Consider the following 15,654-nt stretch of genomic DNA (forward strand, 5'->3'; position numbering starts at 1 on the left):
GGCGGGGTTCTTGACAACAATCAGAGGTCCAAGGAAGGTTGGGACGTGAGGACTCAAGTTGATAGACTCCCCGCCTAGACCCCCAAAAACAAAACCGGTGCTACGTCATAGCAACGCGGCAACGCGGCTGAAGATCGCCCGGCCCCACGCGAGGCGGCGCCGGCCCGACCGCCGGCGCGTGAAACGGCCACGCGTGCTCGTGAAACAGCTCCCGATCTTCAAGAGGGTAAACGTTACAGCTGCGTCGTGTCCCCAGGAGCCCGGTCGATGTCATTTGTGTAGACTGCTCCCAGCGAGTAACCTTCCTTCTGCCGTGCTTCTATGCGGCCGTTCGTTGTGGTCCCGTTCCTTCAACCCTCCCTATGATTGAACATGGATCTGCAATCGCCCCTCACCCAGCAGAGCCGTCCGGAGTATTTTGAGCCTAAAATAGTCACGCTCTATAAGGAACTTTTCAGGGTAGGCGCTATAAGCTCAAATCCAGCTAGCATGCGACACCATTGACACAACGTAGGATGTCGAAGGCGAAGAGCACACCGAGGGGTTCTGGAGGGAGCTCTTTCTCTTGAAGCCGGATGTTCCGCGGTTGAAACAGATTTTGGATGACATCGATGCGGATTACCTCCTCCATGCCCCAGTAAGTTTTCGATTCATCGATTGGCATCGTCGCAAACCTGACCGGCGCTCTTTAGCACCAATCTCGTCAATTACTCCTCAGAGCCGTCGCCGCTGTAAGGGAAGGGTCTGCTCCCGCTGACAACAACGCCCTCGATGTAAGCTTGCAACGATTGTTCGAGTGCGGGTATTGAGACTAATGACTTAGACCCTCTCAGTATTCTTCTCTGTCGTCTTGACGAAGAAATTCACAAACCCTAGTTCTGACATTATTGATGTCTTGGCCGGGCTCGACAACGTGGATGCCGTCTTCTCGGATCTCGTAGCTACGCTAGAGGCCGCTATCAAGACTGGCCGTGATGGTGAGTACGAGTTTCTTTAATTTCATAGTGAGTGCTAACATCGTCAGTCTCCACGAGACAAAAGGCCATCAGGGCCGCCATAGCTGTAGTCGCGGGCGGCTACCAAACGGCACTTGTGTCGTACTTTGTGCATCGAGACTTCTTCCCAGTACTAATGAGCGTACGTTTTCCACACACATGACTGCCGAACGAGGAGCTAAATCGAACGGGTAGCATATTCTCGACATGGACCATCCTTTGCGAGCGTCGGAGCCCTTCCTGCTGGTCGGCCTGCTCGCCAATTATGACAAGTTTGAGACGCACAACCAATACAGGGTGCGATTGGCTGACTACGTGGAAGAGAGTGCCATGCAAAAGGTTGTTGAGTCTATCGGTTGGACATGCAAGCTTCTGCAGGACCACTACATTGCCATCTTGGATGACACCCCCGTAGCTTGGAGTATAGGTGGGACTCTATCCTACGTTGGTCTGGGTGCACTGACGAGAACAAAACCGGCTGCTCCAGTCTTGAGTGAAGAGGAGCAACGCAAACTTTTCGCGGAACAGTAAGTGTGTTCGTGCCCATGTGGAAGTTCTCTAGCTAACGCTATTGTAGACCAGGACCACAGGCCGCGTCGGTGCTTGCGCTCTACGACTTCGCCTTGGCTAATAAGGTATTCCGCCAGAAGTTGATCGCTCAACCGAGTAGCGACAAGGATGTGGCCCCACCTTTCAGTATGTTTCTGTCTTACACATCATACTCGTTTCAACACGCCTATCGCACGACTCGATCGTCACTATATGCTCACTTGACGATCATCCTACTTTGGATCCTTGTGGAAGATCCCACAACTGCGACCCTACTCTCCGAGACTACAGCAACCGTACGACTATGCCGTCAACGGCCTCCGTACTTGCTACCTCCAGCCAAAGAGGATCGTCCGTATATGGCTGCTATTTTGGACATCTTCATCGACGGCATCAATCACAACCTTCGCAAGCGCTTGGACACGGTGTTCTATAACCAGAGCATTGTCGTTCTATCACGCATTCTCAATCACTTCGCGAAGACTCGAGCGAAACTGACGTATCACTGGAGCGAATTATGGAGGTGTTTGCTCGCATTTGTACGTTTCTTGACAACATACGCCGAGGACTTGAACACGCTGCCCGGCACAACGAGCGTAGTGCGGGACTTGGTGGACCTTCTCACCCTGGCCTTGAATACCGGCGAGAGCTTTCTCCCCGACTCGGCATCCTACGATGACTTGTTCTACAAGCTCGTCGAGTCAGGCGAGGCGTTGACGAATCTGCGAACCGCCTACAATCTGGCCAAGCCAGACGACCGCGCATCCATTAACACACTAATTGGCGTTTCCACGCACTACCGCGAGATGATCGACGAACACCACAAGGGCAGAAGCACGAATCTCAGTCCAAGAGAAGTCAGCAAGATTATCAAAATGGGCTACGAGACTTTGTCGATCGAGACCAGAGAAGGGCTCGAGATTGGAAAGACGTTCAGAGAGGCGGATTGGAAGAGTGTCGTCAAGCGGGCTACGAGAGTCGCTGTGGCTGATGCAGCGGCTTTGGTAGCTTCGTGAATGATTCATATACTCTTGTCGATCGATGTCTATTCGACATCCTAACCGATGCCTGTGCGACTTTATGTGAGTGACCCTAGAGCTCCTCCCAATTTTTCAAATGCCCACTCCAAACATGCGCTGAGATCGCCCTGCTTATCCTGAGGCATGATATCTATGTGTAATCTATCTGCAACCTGCGAGTTGACCTCGCCCTCGACATTTCCATCCTCGAACAAATACTTGTGATCATTCACATAATTCGGCCAAACGATCTTGTCAACATAGCCAGGCGGGTCCGCCCAGAATCCCTCAAGCGTCACGTAACCACTTCGCGCCTCGCGCCGCCTCTTTGCCGTCTCATAGTCGGTACGCAGGAACAGCTTCACGTCGAACGTGTCCCTGACCGCCTGCATTTCCTGAGAATACAAAAGAAACCCATCAACAATCGCCACCCGCACACCTCCCTCCCCTAGTCCCGCCGCCTGCGCCTTCAACCGCTCGATCAGCGCCCCATCAACATTCACCTCGCCAACAGAATTCTGATCCTCCTTGCTCTCGAAGTCCGGCGGCACGGCGCTGTGTGCCTTGATGTGTTTGAGCGCGGATTCCAGCGCGGGTAGATTGATGGATTCGAGGCAGTCCCAGTCCGCGATGTTGTGCTCGGGGCTCATGGGTATTTCGGCGTCGGTTTTGTAGAAATCGTCTTCGTGCAGGATGAAAGCGTTGGGCAGGATGTCGCGGAGGAGCCGGGCGATGGTTGTTTTGCCGCTGGAGGAGGGGCCGGAGAGGCCGACTAGGAGGCATTTTGGGGGGGACATTTGGGGCTGATGGCGAAGATGAATCAAAGATAGATTTTCCTGAAGGGGGCTCTTCTAGCTTCAGGCAGTGAATTGGCGCCTAAAGTTATATCCTGAATTGCTATATTGAACGGATGTTCTGGATGACGGTGCTCTATCCGTAGCAGTGACGGATTTAAAACTCCGAGTCGTGTAAAATGATGCTGATGTTGCCTCGTCCAGTCAATGGTCGCAATGCGATTCCTGGTTGCTCAAATATGTATGTTGCTCATTTACATGTGAAGAAGTGAAGATAAATTGGACAGACACGTGAGATCAAGATGCTATCAATGAATGACCAATTGCGCGTCCAATCCGGCCGCGCACGGACTCTTCAAAGAGCACGCGCAAAACCAGCAGTCTCGCCCACTTCCCATTGCGCCTACCAACCTCCCCTCCTTTGTTCCTACACCCTCGAGCGCATTCACGCACAGCGCATCAACCCTACCTTACCTTGAATACTGGCAGCATAGCGCACACGCGCAAGCATCAGCTGACCACCGACACTCATTTCGCCAACATGGCACAGCCCGACATCTCCTCGATTCTGGCGGCTTTGGGTGAGCGCGCGCACAAATCATTAAGCACATCGAGCAACAACTGACTGTCGAATAGCCCAGCAGAACCAGGGCAGCACACCTAGTACCGCGACTCCTCAACAGCAACCGCAACAGCCGCCGAGTCAACCGCCGCCCGCGCCGTATCCTGGCGCAGTCCCGGCGCAACCGCCCAGCGCGCCCCCCGGCGCATACCTTCCTCCGCCTACTAGTAGCGGCAGCCTTGATCTGAACGCCATCAAGCCTTCTGCAAGTGGATCTGTGAGCATCGCGGAGGCGATTGCAAAGGCCAAGAACATCGCAGCCAACAGGGGCGTGCCCTCGTACGATCCGAGAGCAGGCTCACCGCGCGACGACCCTAGACTCGGCGGCCGCGGATACCAGCCTTCGCGATCCAGGTCGCGCTCGCCGCCGAGGCGCGACACATACAGCAACCCCTACCGTGATGAGCGCCGTGACGACCCGAGGCGCGGCAGCTATCGCAGATCGAACTCGCCTGATCGCGGCTACCGTAACTCCAGGGACAACCAGTCCCAGCGTGGCTCAGGCGACGGCGATTCCGAAACAATCCGCGTAAAGTCGTCCCTCGTAGGTCTGATTATTGGTCGCGGCGGAGAGAATTTGCGAAAAGTAGAGGGCGAATCAGGCGCACGCGTGCAATTCCTCTCGGCGAAGGACCCTAATGGAGCTGAGCGTCAATGTACTATCAGTGGTGCTCCTCGCAGCAGAGAAGCCGCCAAGGCCGCCATTTTTGGCATCATCGAGGAGAATGGCGGTCCAAATGTCATGCAAGACAAGGGCGCATACACTGCGGGCATGCCTGGCCGTGCGAAAGTAAACTTGCCTGCGCTTCGGGATGGGGAGGATAGCACCCAGGTGATGGTGCCCGACAAGACTGTTGGACTCATCATCGGCCGTGGTGGCGAAACAATCAAGGATTTGCAAGAGCGCAGCGGCTGCCACGTCAACATTCTCGGCGAGACCAAGAGCATCAACGGCTTGAGGCCCATCAATCTCATTGGCAGTCCGCAGTCTGTTGGCATCGCCAAGGATCTCATTCTTGAAATTGTTGAAAGCGACAGCAGGGGCCAAGGTGGAGCTGTCACCGGATCTAACGCGAACCCGATGCGCGAACGCGGCTTTGACAACAACCGCGGAGGCGCTGGCGGATCTTCGAAGACGATCCAGGTTCCTTCTCAGGCTGTTGGTATGATTATTGGCAAAGGTGGTGAGACTATCAAAGATCTTCAGCGCACCAGCGGCTGCAAGATCAACGTTCACCAACCCCAGGCTCCGGATATCAACCGCGACATTGACCTCGAAGGCACACCCCGTGCAATGGAGGAAGCTGAGCGAGTTATCTGGGAAAAGGTTGAAACCGTCCAGGAACGTGACGGCATGGCCGGTGGCCGTGGTGGAAGAGGCGGAGGCGGCCGTGGTGGCAGTGGCTACGACCAAGGGTCGTCTTACGATGCATACTCACAACAGCAGCAACAACCCGCGATGTCGGGCTACGGGCAATACATGCCCCAGCAGCAGCAGCAGGCCGCGCCTGCTATGCCTTCGTTCCAGATGCCCGCTCTTCCTCAACAGGGCACACCCACACAGGGCGCTTCGGGCACTCCGGCCCAAGATCCCAACCAGGCGTACCAGCAGTTCTACGCGCAGTGGTACATGCAGCAGATGCTGGCGCAGGGCCAGCAACCGGGTGCTGGTGCTCCTGGTTCGCAGTAAGCCATTGACATGCGACCATACTCGACGTGAGACGTGAACGCCGTGTCCGTGATGGTGATGGCTTGCCCTGGATCTCTTTCTCCGGATCACATTGCGCTTCACTCTGCTTCACTTACCCGCCGCCCTGTGACTCACGCTGCCGTGACTTACCTGGTAATGGCCGTCTGGTGACTACGTCTGCGTTTGACTGTCCAGTGCTGTAGCCATTTCTGGCGCGTTTGCATATACGGATCGTTGTGACTCTGTGCTACGACTGATGGTCGTCTCGCTGAATCTCTGGTTGTCTTCCACCAACGTTCTCGCATTAGCCTGCTGCTCCAATTTCTGGATACGACATGATACGCCTAGCGCGTACTGCGCGAATTATCGCGATTCACCACATACGTATGATCGTCTTTTGAGCCAGCATGCTCAAAAGCGAGATCTGGGTATTCGCAGCTTGATTTATGCAAATCGTCATCAACCGGACTCGTCTTCGGTAAGGTCTGGCGCTCTCTGCCGATCGTAACCTCGGTCTCTATGCCTTGGCTCGAGGTGCGAAGGCTAGAATGTTTTGTCGACTTCTTGTTGCTACTGTGAGCATGCGGAGGACGTCATGCGCCTCACGATATTCGACATTGAAGATACCCGCTGGTTATGGTGCAGGTGGTCTTGTTCTTTTGATCATGTTTGTAGCTCTGTAGCTCTCAAAAGGTTTTTCTTATACTTTGTTCATACCAGCTTTCTTTTTCGAATTTGCCTCTCATAATCATCAACCCATACCAATACACGAAGGCATTCGATCAATTCTAGCCCAAATTGTCACGTGACATGGCTCTTGAATGCGGAACTAAGCCGAGCCGCGCACGCGCCTTCAACCCGCGTTCGTCAGGTCAAGTTCAGGGAACACCGAATGGGGAAGCTGGTAAATACTGACGAACCTTGCTATTGCACGACACGTTCGAATAATTCTGGCTCGCAAACAACGATGCTCGGCGAGAGCGCGACGATATCGAACGACCTACTATGAATGCGGCCGACCTCTCTGTCGGTCAAATCATCGAGCTCAACGATGGCCGGATTGCCGTCGTCCGTCACGTCGGCCGCGTGCATTTCCAACCTGGCGAGTGGGTTGGTATAGAACTGGAGGAGCAGTCCGGCAAGAATGATGGTGCTGTTCAGGGAGAGCGGTATTTCAGTTGCGAGCAGGGCTATGGAATGTTTTTGCGCTCTGCCGGCGTGAGACAAGTCCTGGAACAGCCAGAACCACCGCAACCACAAGCAAAACCTAAGCCGGCGACGACAGTGCCTGGAGCGCCTGGGGCAGCACGATCGCGTCCTTCAAGTTTGCACGCTGGAGTCAACGGAGCGAAAAAGCAAGATGCTGGGCATGTGAGGAGAACGAGCGCGGTCGCAGGGACCGCAAGCCCGACTCCGGGCGCCAGGACCGGTCTGAGCGGCTTGAGAAGTCCGACTAAGAGCCCGACGAAGCAGCTCGGACTGAATGGCGGAGTGGGTGCGGCGGCTTCTAGGACGAGTACGCCGGCGACTGCTGCTTCTAGAAGGACAACAGGAACGACTGGCGCAACACCGACCCATAGGTCGCGGCCGAGTGTCACGCCTCAGAGCACGACTACTTCGAAACGGACGTCAATGGGCCCTCCTGCGCCGGCTACTGCTGCTTCGAGAACGACGAGGCCTTCCTTGGCTGCTCCTTCGAGTACGAGGGCGCCCGCTTCTCGCACAGCCCCAGGTAGGACACCAGCTGCTCGTCCCGTTCCCGGCGCACGACCTGCTCCCGGCCGTAGGGAGCCCGAGAAGAGGCCTAGCCAGGCAGGCGAAGGAGCATCGACGCCCTCAGATCTACTCTCACCTCGAGAGAGCAATGTTTCCTCAGCTAGGAGCCAGTCTGAGGCCGAACAGGAGGATGGGGAAGATGGCGAGGAAGAGCCTGTCAAGACCAATTTTGCACCGCCGCCACCACCTCCCATACCAGACGACACCACCTCGAAACCGACCACATCACGACGCGGGTCTTCTCCCTCCGCCTCGATCCATTCACAGCGTACTATTCGAAGCTCGACGCAAGCTGCAAGGCAGATCGAAGAGCTTGAGGCTAAGATCAGGTTACTCGAGCGGAAGCAGCAAGAGAGCCGTGAGATCAAGAAAACGCTGGAGTCAGCTGAGCAGGATCGCGACCGATACCAGGGCATCATTGAGAAGCTGCAAAAGAAATACCAGCCACAACAGCAAGAGCTCGCGGACCTCAAGAAAAAGCTGAGCGAGGCAGAGAGCAAGGGTCAGAGCGTTGAGGAGCTGCAAATGGAACATGAGAGCATCATGGAGATGGCTCTTCTCGACAAAGAAATGGCGGAGGAAATGGCGGAAGGCCTGAAAGCTGAGCTCGAAGCTCTTCGATCGAAACAAGAGGAACTCGAATTGGAAGTGGAGCTTCTCCGCGACGAAAATACGGAGTTCAGCAAAGAGATGAGCCCCGAGGAACGTACAAGTGCTGGCTGGCTGCAAATGGAGAAGGAAAACGAACGGCTGCGTGACGCCCTTCTTCGACTTCGCGATCTGACTCAAGACCGAGAAGGAGAGCTCAAGGAACAGGTGCATGATCTTGAAGCGCAGGTTAAAGAGTTCGAGGCCTTCCGGAAGCAATTCGATGATGCCAAGGAGAAGCTGCTGTCCAGCGAGGCTACAGCTGACGACCTTCGTCAACAGCTCGAGGCTGCACTGGGTGCAGAAGAGATGATCGAAGAGCTCACCGAGCGCAACATGACAATGCAGGAGAAGCTTGATGAGCTCCGCGTCACGGTTGAGGATCTTGAGAACATCAAGGAGCTGAACGACGAGCTTGAGATCAACCACATCGAAGTTGAAAAGCAGCTTACCGATGAGATCGATTTCAAAGACAGCCTCCTCTATGACCGTGAAAGAACGGCAAAGCAACAGCAAGAGGCGCTCGACGACGCCGACTATACAATCAACCGTTTCCGCGAGCTGGTCACTCAACTACAGAGCGACTTGCAGGACATGCAAGCCTCAAAGCAGATTTCTGATACTGAAGCTGCCGATCTGAACACGAAGTCTCGCGCAATGCTGGATCTCAACATGAAGCTGCAGTCAAGTGCCGCAAAGACCCAGGTAAAAACCATCGACTTAGAACTGCGTAGACTGGATGCCCAGGAAGCATCCGAGCATCTATCAATTGTCCAGCTGTTCTTGCCTGATGCCTTCCAAGCCGAGAGAGATAGCGTGTTGGCTCTGCTACGGTTCAAGCGCATTGCCTTCAAAGCAAACCTTGTGCATGGCTTTGTCAAAGAGCGTATTGCTTCTTTCGGAACGAGAGGGCTGGACGAAAACGTCTTCGCTGCCTGCGATGTCATGGACAAGCTTACCTGGGTTTCCTCCATGGCGGATCGCTTCGTCAATTCTGTATGCACGTGCAGTGTTGAGGAGTTTGCCAGCTACGAAGGCGCCCTGCACGAGCTAGAGCCAGTCGAGAGAGCTCTGAACAGCTACATCGATGCTCTCAGGCGGGACGACCTGAAAGAGAAGGACATGGCTGACGAGCTTCAACGGTCTGTCGCCGTTATGGCACATCTCGCAAGCCTTCATGTGAAAGAAGATGACTTGAGTAGTCATGCGGACAGTCTGCTCATGCGAACGCTCTGCCTGCAAAGCCAACTTGAAAGTACTGCCTCCGCCCTCGGGATTGCGAAGATGCTTATCGAGAGCAAGCTGCGAGTCTCTCAGGCTGAGGACAAGGAAAACGAGAGCGAAGATGACGATGAGAGCCTCTCAGACGCAAGACAAATTATCGCTCGTGCGGATGCATTGATTTCCCAAGCAAGAAGTGCCAAGGTGACGACAGGCAAGGCTCACCGCGCTTTGTCCGACCTGCAGGCCCGATCTCTTACTCTCGAGAAGTCATGCGACGAGTCATTCGATAGCGCCGAGTCGATCGCGAAGCAAATCAGCGTTTTCGGCCGTCAGGCAGGAGATGCTTTGCAGATGCTGTTTGGTGACGAAGGCAGAGCCGACCCTTTCACGCCTCACGAAGTTGCGAGCGCTATATCCCGGGCAGCATCCGACTCGTTTGAGCTCTCGACCCCAGAAGCTGGCCCGTTTAATACACTTGCTAGCCGTTTGCGAGACCTCTCAGACGCTCTCGCCGATCTCGCTTCGTTGCCAACCGATCTGGACAACACCGTTGAGTTCGAAAGGGCGCCAGCACCATGGGTCGCACGTGCGGACCAGCTCAAGCAAACCAAGCTCACATCCATCGACACTGAAGCAGAGCTTGCACGAGCCCGTGAGACTATCAAGGAACGTGAGATGGTCCTCAAAGAGAAAGACACTGAGCTCGACGAGCAGAGTGTACAGATCGAAATGCTCGAAGCCAAAATGCGTGACGCCAGCAAACGCTCGGCCAAGATTGCACAGCTCGAGCAAGATATGCACGAAGCAAGAGATGCCGAGAAGAAGGCCAAAGCCGAGCTCATCCAGGCCAAGAAAGAGGCAGAGCAGGCCGTCGAACGCGCGCGCAGCGAGTCTTCCCGTATCGCGGAGCACCGTGGCAAGCGATCCTCGGGCCAGGCTCTGGATGCGAATGCAATGGGCGCTGGCGCGCAGCTTACCCTCAGCCGGCAAGAGCACCAAATCACATCATTGCAGGGCGCAGTTCGATACTTGCAATCTGAAAACCAGCGCCTTCGTCTCCCGCCGCCCGACTTCGTCGCTTCGACCAACAGTTGGCTGCACCAGCCGCTCTTGCCTCCGAAGACGGACAAGCGCAAGCGGCAGGAGGCGCTGCACAAGGAGGGCAAAGACGTTCTCGCGCGGCTGCTCCATCTAGGCACAGCAGAGACTTCCCACATCGTCGACTTGACGCTGTTACCCGAGAACAAGCTGGCGTGGCGACCAGTGAAGGAGAGCAGCCGGTGGAAAGTCGAGAGCAGACGCGAGGAATGGGAAGCCTGGCGTGGTTGGAGGCGTGATGTGGTCAGAAAGGCTGCTGTGGCCGCGCCGAGGAAAGTGCAAAAGGCGACGAAAGACGTGCACGCCGCTGAGCCGAAGATCGTCCAGCCGGAAGTCGATTCACCGGCAGCGTAGCTCACGACGATCAACGTATGTACAGTGTAGTTGCTAGAGCAGACGAATATACCCATGTAAAGCAATGAAGCGATCAAGAACTCTCCATATCCATGTCGAGGTCTAAAGTAACTTCCATTAATCGCGTACACTACAATCCTAGACGTCACGCCGGCTATGGCTAACTACGGCTTTTGTTTCCACTATCTCATTCCTCGTATCTCGTCGTCAAAATCGTTTCTTAGCGGCAGACGGCCTCGTGCATGAGAAGACCGTCCTTGCCAGCCTCAAACTCGAGCTCCACGTTGGGAGCAATGAAGTACACCTGGCCCTCCTTGAGCTCCGTTTTCTGGCCGTTGGCGGTCAAAGTGGCGCTACCCTGAGTAGCAAGTAGCACGCCGTTGCCCTCGATCTTCTCGAGACTCTCTTTCTCGCCACCCTTGAGAGTCATCTGGAGCATGTCGAATTCGCTAAGAGGCGGCGCGAGGATGTCGGTCTTGCCGTTCTTGCTGCGCTTGTAAGGCTTTGGCAGCAGCATGCATTCGTCCTTGTTGTGCGGGCTGAACGTCAGGGTGGAGGTGAAGAGGTCCGCAGAGGAGCGCTCGGCCTTAGGGCAGAAGCCGGTGTTCAGCACGTTATTGGAGCGCGCCATGCACTCGATGATGTCGCCAGAAAGATAGGCGTGAATGCCGTCCGCCGGGATGTAGATCGCCTCACCTGGGTTCAGGGTGAGGAAGTTCATCGTGAGTAGAGCGACGAGAACACCTGGGTCGGCCTCGTCGTATTGCTCAGCGAGACGAGGAGCGAGCTTAGGGATGTAGGTGTCGTTGCCGAAGGCAGAGGGGTCGGTGGACGTCAAGGACTTGTAGGTCGATTTGAGGGCGTCCTGGTCGGCTACAAGAATGTTGCGGACGAATGTCTTGATCGATTCTTGGGTAAATCCCTTTTCATTGCTGTTGGGGAGGAACTTCTTCAAGAAGTCGAACTCAGTGAGGTAGGCAATTTGCTCCTTGGGCTTGAAGCCGCAGAAAGCCTCGAATTTCGAGAGCGCCAAAGCAATCTCAGGCTTGTGGTTGGGATCGGTGAAGTTCTGAGGGTCTTGCTCATGGAGCTTGGAAGAAAGTTCCTTGTTGGGATGAACTTGAAGTGGCAGAGCCTTTGCGATCGAAAGGACCTTGGGCAGATAAGGGACCTTAGAGTGACCGAACTTCTTGATCATGTTTTCACCAACGAGCTCCTTCGGGTACTTGTCCAGAACATCTTGCAGATCCTCACCAGTGGAGGCGATGTAGGAGGGTAGAACAGGGTAGGTGCCCATCCACATCTCGGCGTAGGGCTTGCTCTCGTCGAGCTTGAAGTCCGACTTGGGGCCGTTGTCGCCATATCCAGGCTGCTTAGCACACAGGCGAGCGGAGACAGACTCCTTACCAACTTTACCCCAAGGGTACTGGTTGGTTGTGCATTTGAGCTCGTAGAATGGCTGAGGTGTAGACATTTTGTAACTTTTGACAATGGACGTTGAGGTGGTGTGTAGAAGGAAAGGGGAGACACGAGGGATCAAGAGAGAACGGAAAACCTACTTGTATGCAGTCATTGAAGGCGATCTGTAATCTGCTGTGATGTGAGCAGAGGCGAGACCCTACGAGAGATGATGGCGGATCAACGTCATTTGAGAGGAGCAGAGTGGACCGCTCTCCGGCCTCGTCAGAAACAAATCAGGAGCACAATGTTCTTATGCATCCTAAAAGCTAGGCAGCCATGCATTCATGTGGCACGTATGCTTGCCATCAAGCGCAGGCAGGTTGAGACGCTGTTGCAGTCCGATTCCGTCGCAGTTGCTCAAGCATAAGAATACAGCGGCTCAATTCGCCACCCTGGGCTCATCAAGTCTACGAGGTCATTCGGGTGTTCAAAGTCGCGTCGACGGAAGATGAGCAAATGACGAGGACATAATATTCTGAGCGCGATTCAGTCACGATTCCGTCAATGAGCTCCAAAAGATGGATATGTTATCACTCTCGTCCGGTAAAATGCGGGTTTAGTGTATTTGCGAGGGTCGTAGGTTTAGGCTCCCGGCTGCCTGCATTAGCTCCCGCTTCTTATCGATTAGCCTCCAAGGTGGGCAGCAGTCGAAAAAAGCGCCTGTGAGTGCGGGTCGCAAGAGTCGGTCGCATGCTCAGGACGAGTCTGCAATCACACATTCACTGTGGCTTCTCTTAACATCCCTTTCCGCTTCGAGGCCGGCGGCAAAATGGGTGCCCCAAGCGGTGAGCAACACCACCATCGCTCGACTACAAAATCCACCAACAAGCCTTACAAGACTCGTCACGCTTCCAAGTCGGCTCTGAAGGAACGCACCAAGGGCAAGGTCGACTCACTCGAGACTGGATCGCGCAAAACTCCTCACCAGCAGGTCATGTCAAAACTCGTCCGCAGGAACCAGCAAAAACAGAAGCGCATCTCCCACTCTGCCAAATTGGCCGCAGACAGCAGTGTTTTCAGTGGAAGAGATGGAGCACCCAGGATTGTCGCGATCGTGCCACTTTGCGAAGATGTCAACAGCAAGAGCGTCGTGGAAGAGTTGAACCGCAGTGTCGATGTTGAAGCCGAGGCGCCTGAGGCCGGCACTTGGAGACTTGATATTCCCAGGTTCAAGCAGAAGCTGCAATACCTCACACCATCTAGAGATCTGCTGGAGTGTTTAGACGCCTGTCGTGTAGCGGACTTTGTACTGTTCGTACTTAGCGCTGAAGAGGAGGTTGATGAGCTCGGTGAGCACATGCTTCGCTGCATCGAATCGCAGGGTGTCAGCACGGTCATGACCGGAGTGCACAATTTGAACAAGATTGAACCTGCTAAGAAGCGACCGGATGTTCTTAAAAGCTTGAAAAGCTTCATCACTCACTTTTTCGCAACTCTCGAGAAGGTTCACGATTTAAGCAGCCGGCAAGACAGCAGCAATGTGATGCGCAGTTTATGCACGACCATGCCGAAGGGTATCAGGTGGAGACAAGACAGGAGCTGGATCGTTCCCGAAGAAGTCAAGTGGGAGGATCAACAATGCATTATTGCAGGTGTGGTACGAGGTAAGAACTTGAAGGCCGATAGACTGTTGCAGGTGGGAGACTGGGGAGATTTCCAGATCGAGAAGATTACCGCCGCACCTCTGGAGACTAAGAAGAAGCAGCATGCAAAATCTAATGAGATGGCCGTGGATGCATCCGAAGGTGATCAGGTATTGGAAATGCCAACTGAGGATCAGGACGACCTGGCCGAACTTGCTCCGGAGGAGACCTTGATGGATGAGGATGGCATGACGATGGGTGCCACCTCTATCGCGCCTTCTGAACGGAAGCACGTGTTATTGGACGATCATCGTTACTTTGATGAGGATGAAGACCCGTCGGACGCCATTGCGAAACCTAAGCGCTTGCCCAGAGGTACGAGCAAGTACCAGGCTGCCTGGTTCCTGGGAGATGTATCGGATTCTGGTTCGGATCTGGAGTCAGTGGATGACGACGAAGATGAGGACATGGACTTCGGTGAAGCCCCTGCGGCTGGCCCAGCAGATGGTCACTTCGACGAGGCTATGCGCGAGCCCACTGAGGCTGCACCGTCCGAATACCCTCAGAGCGAGATGTTTGAGGACCGAGCCATCGAGGAAGAAGCGGATCAGCTCGCACAATATCGCAAGCAGCGCCGTGAGGAAGCCGAAGATGATCTCGAGTTCCCAGACGAGATAGAACTGCTCCCAAATATGTCAGCCAAGGAGAGGCTGGCCCGTTACCGCGGCTTAAAGAACATGCGCACTAGCCATTGGGAGACAGAAGAGGACAGGCCATATGAGCCCGAAGAGTGGTCGCGTCTTCTCGAGATTGCAGACTACAAGTCGACCAAGAACAGGATCCTGAAGGAAAGCCTTGAGGGTGGCATCAAGGCCGGTACCCGCGTTAACATTCAGTTGCGCATTGCACCTGAGCAGGCCAATGAACTGCAAAACCAGCCTCGACCCACTGCTATCTTCTCTCTCCTCCGCCACGAGCACAAGCGGACTAATGTCAATACATCTATCACATTGTCATCTGAGCACCCTAGCCCGCTCAAGAGCAAGACCCAGATGGTTCTTCAATGCGGACCACGCCGCATGGTGGTCAACCCACTTTTCAGCCAAGCAGGCAACACGCCCAACAATGTGCACAAGTTTAATCGCTTCCTGCACCCTGGGCAGACCGCAGTGGCGTCCTTCATTGGACCCATCGGATGGGGCAGCATCCCTTGTCTGTACTTCCTGCCGACCGTGCAAGGCTCCAGCGAAAACGATGCCGTGTCCGATTTGGCGAACGCCATGCAAAAGCCAACTCTTGAGCTCATCGCGACCGGAACGTCTCTTGCACCCTCCACCTCGCGCATCGTCGCAAAGCGTGTCATCCTCACTGGCCACCCTTACAAGATCAACAAGAAGGTCGTCACGATCCGCTACATGTTCTTCAACAACGAAGACGTCGAGTACTTCAAGGCCATTCAGCTCTGGACCCGCCGCGGCAGACAAGGCTGGATCAAGGAGACTCTCGGCACGCACGGCTACTTCAAGGCCACCTTCGACGGCAAAATCAACCCCATGGACGCTGTCGCCATCAGCTTGTACAAGCGCGTTTGGCCCAGACCTGCCAGGGCCTTCCAACCCGGTATGGAGTTGGAGGCTGCTGTCGTCGAGGGCGATGAGGAGGAGGAAGATGTTCCGGAGGAGCTCGAGGGCAGGATGGAGGAGTGAGAGTTGTGAAGCACGCCTTCTCACACGAATTTAGATTACGATCCGGTATCATGAAATGAAAAATTCTCTTTGCGTTCATACATGATCAGGAACATATTTCTCACACTGTCCACGGTAAGCTTGATTATGTAGCTC

At 54.7% G+C, this 15,654-nt stretch overlaps 6 protein-coding genes across 6 annotated transcripts; 4 read left to right on the forward strand and 2 right to left on the reverse strand.

Annotated features, from left to right (window-relative positions):
• Positions 1–237: 237 nt before the first annotated feature.
• Positions 238–3,482, forward strand: WHR41_00181 (uncharacterized protein). The gene is made up of 7 exons (XM_069368787.1): positions 238–459; positions 515–637; positions 693–773; positions 824–977; positions 1,025–1,137; positions 1,191–1,522; positions 1,573–3,482. The coding sequence occupies exons 1-7, from the start codon at positions 373–375 to the stop codon at positions 2,558–2,560; spliced, it is 1,878 nt and encodes a 625-aa protein (XP_069234211.1). The 5' UTR covers positions 238–372; the 3' UTR covers positions 2,561–3,482.
• WHR41_00182 (uncharacterized protein) lies at positions 2,623–3,360 on the reverse strand (the record flags this gene model as incomplete). Its single annotated transcript, XM_069368788.1, has 1 exon — positions 2,623–3,360. The coding sequence occupies one exon, from the start codon at positions 3,358–3,360 to the stop codon at positions 2,623–2,625; it is 738 nt and encodes a 245-aa protein (XP_069234210.1).
• A 271-nt stretch (positions 3,483–3,753) lies between the features above and the next one.
• WHR41_00183 (uncharacterized protein) lies at positions 3,754–6,084 on the forward strand. Its single transcript, XM_069368789.1, has 2 exons — positions 3,754–3,938; positions 3,994–6,084. Exons 1-2 carry the CDS (start codon positions 3,899–3,901, stop codon positions 5,667–5,669), a joined length of 1,716 nt encoding a protein of 571 aa, XP_069234209.1. The 5' UTR covers positions 3,754–3,898; the 3' UTR covers positions 5,670–6,084.
• Positions 6,085–6,674: 590 nt separating this feature from the next.
• WHR41_00184 (uncharacterized protein) lies at positions 6,675–10,769 on the forward strand (the record flags this gene model as incomplete). Its single annotated transcript, XM_069368790.1, has 1 exon — positions 6,675–10,769. The coding sequence occupies one exon, from the start codon at positions 6,675–6,677 to the stop codon at positions 10,767–10,769; it is 4,095 nt and encodes a 1,364-aa protein (XP_069234208.1).
• A 220-nt stretch (positions 10,770–10,989) lies between these two features.
• On the reverse strand, positions 10,990–12,243 carry WHR41_00185 (uncharacterized protein; the record flags this gene model as incomplete). Its single annotated transcript, XM_069368791.1, has 1 exon — positions 10,990–12,243. One exon carries the CDS (start codon positions 12,241–12,243, stop codon positions 10,990–10,992), a length of 1,254 nt encoding a protein of 417 aa, XP_069234207.1.
• A 756-nt stretch (positions 12,244–12,999) lies between these two features.
• WHR41_00186 (uncharacterized protein) lies at positions 13,000–15,519 on the forward strand (the record flags this gene model as incomplete). The annotated part of the gene is made up of 1 exon (XM_069368792.1): positions 13,000–15,519. The coding sequence occupies one exon, from the start codon at positions 13,000–13,002 to the stop codon at positions 15,517–15,519; it is 2,520 nt and encodes an 839-aa protein (XP_069234206.1).
• Between the last annotated feature and the right edge of the window lie 135 nt (positions 15,520–15,654).

This window comes from Cladosporium halotolerans (genome assembly GCF_011745625.1).
Source record: "Cladosporium halotolerans strain TM138-S3 chromosome Unknown Sca1, whole genome shotgun sequence".
In the NCBI taxonomy this organism is placed as follows: Eukaryota; Fungi; Ascomycota; class Dothideomycetes; order Cladosporiales; family Cladosporiaceae; genus Cladosporium; species Cladosporium halotolerans.

Bases quoted from the DNA above. Each gene is read 5' to 3' on its own strand.
- WHR41_00181 (XM_069368787.1), top strand. From the start codon at position 373: ATGGATCTGCAATCGCCCCTCACCCAGCAGAGCCGTCCGGAGTATTTT. The intron at 1,138-1,190 runs GTACGTTTTCCA...TCGAACGGGTAG, and splicing joins TCTTCCCAGTACTAATGAGC to CATATTCTCGACATGGACCA. The intron at 1,523-1,572 runs GTAAGTGTGTTC...ACGCTATTGTAG, and splicing joins CGCAAACTTTTCGCGGAACA to ACCAGGACCACAGGCCGCGT.
- WHR41_00183 (XM_069368789.1), top strand. From the start codon at position 3,899: ATGGCACAGCCCGACATCTCCTCGATTCTGGCGGCTTTGG. The intron at 3,939-3,993 runs GTGAGCGCGCGC...ACTGTCGAATAG, and splicing joins CTCGATTCTGGCGGCTTTGG to CCCAGCAGAACCAGGGCAGC.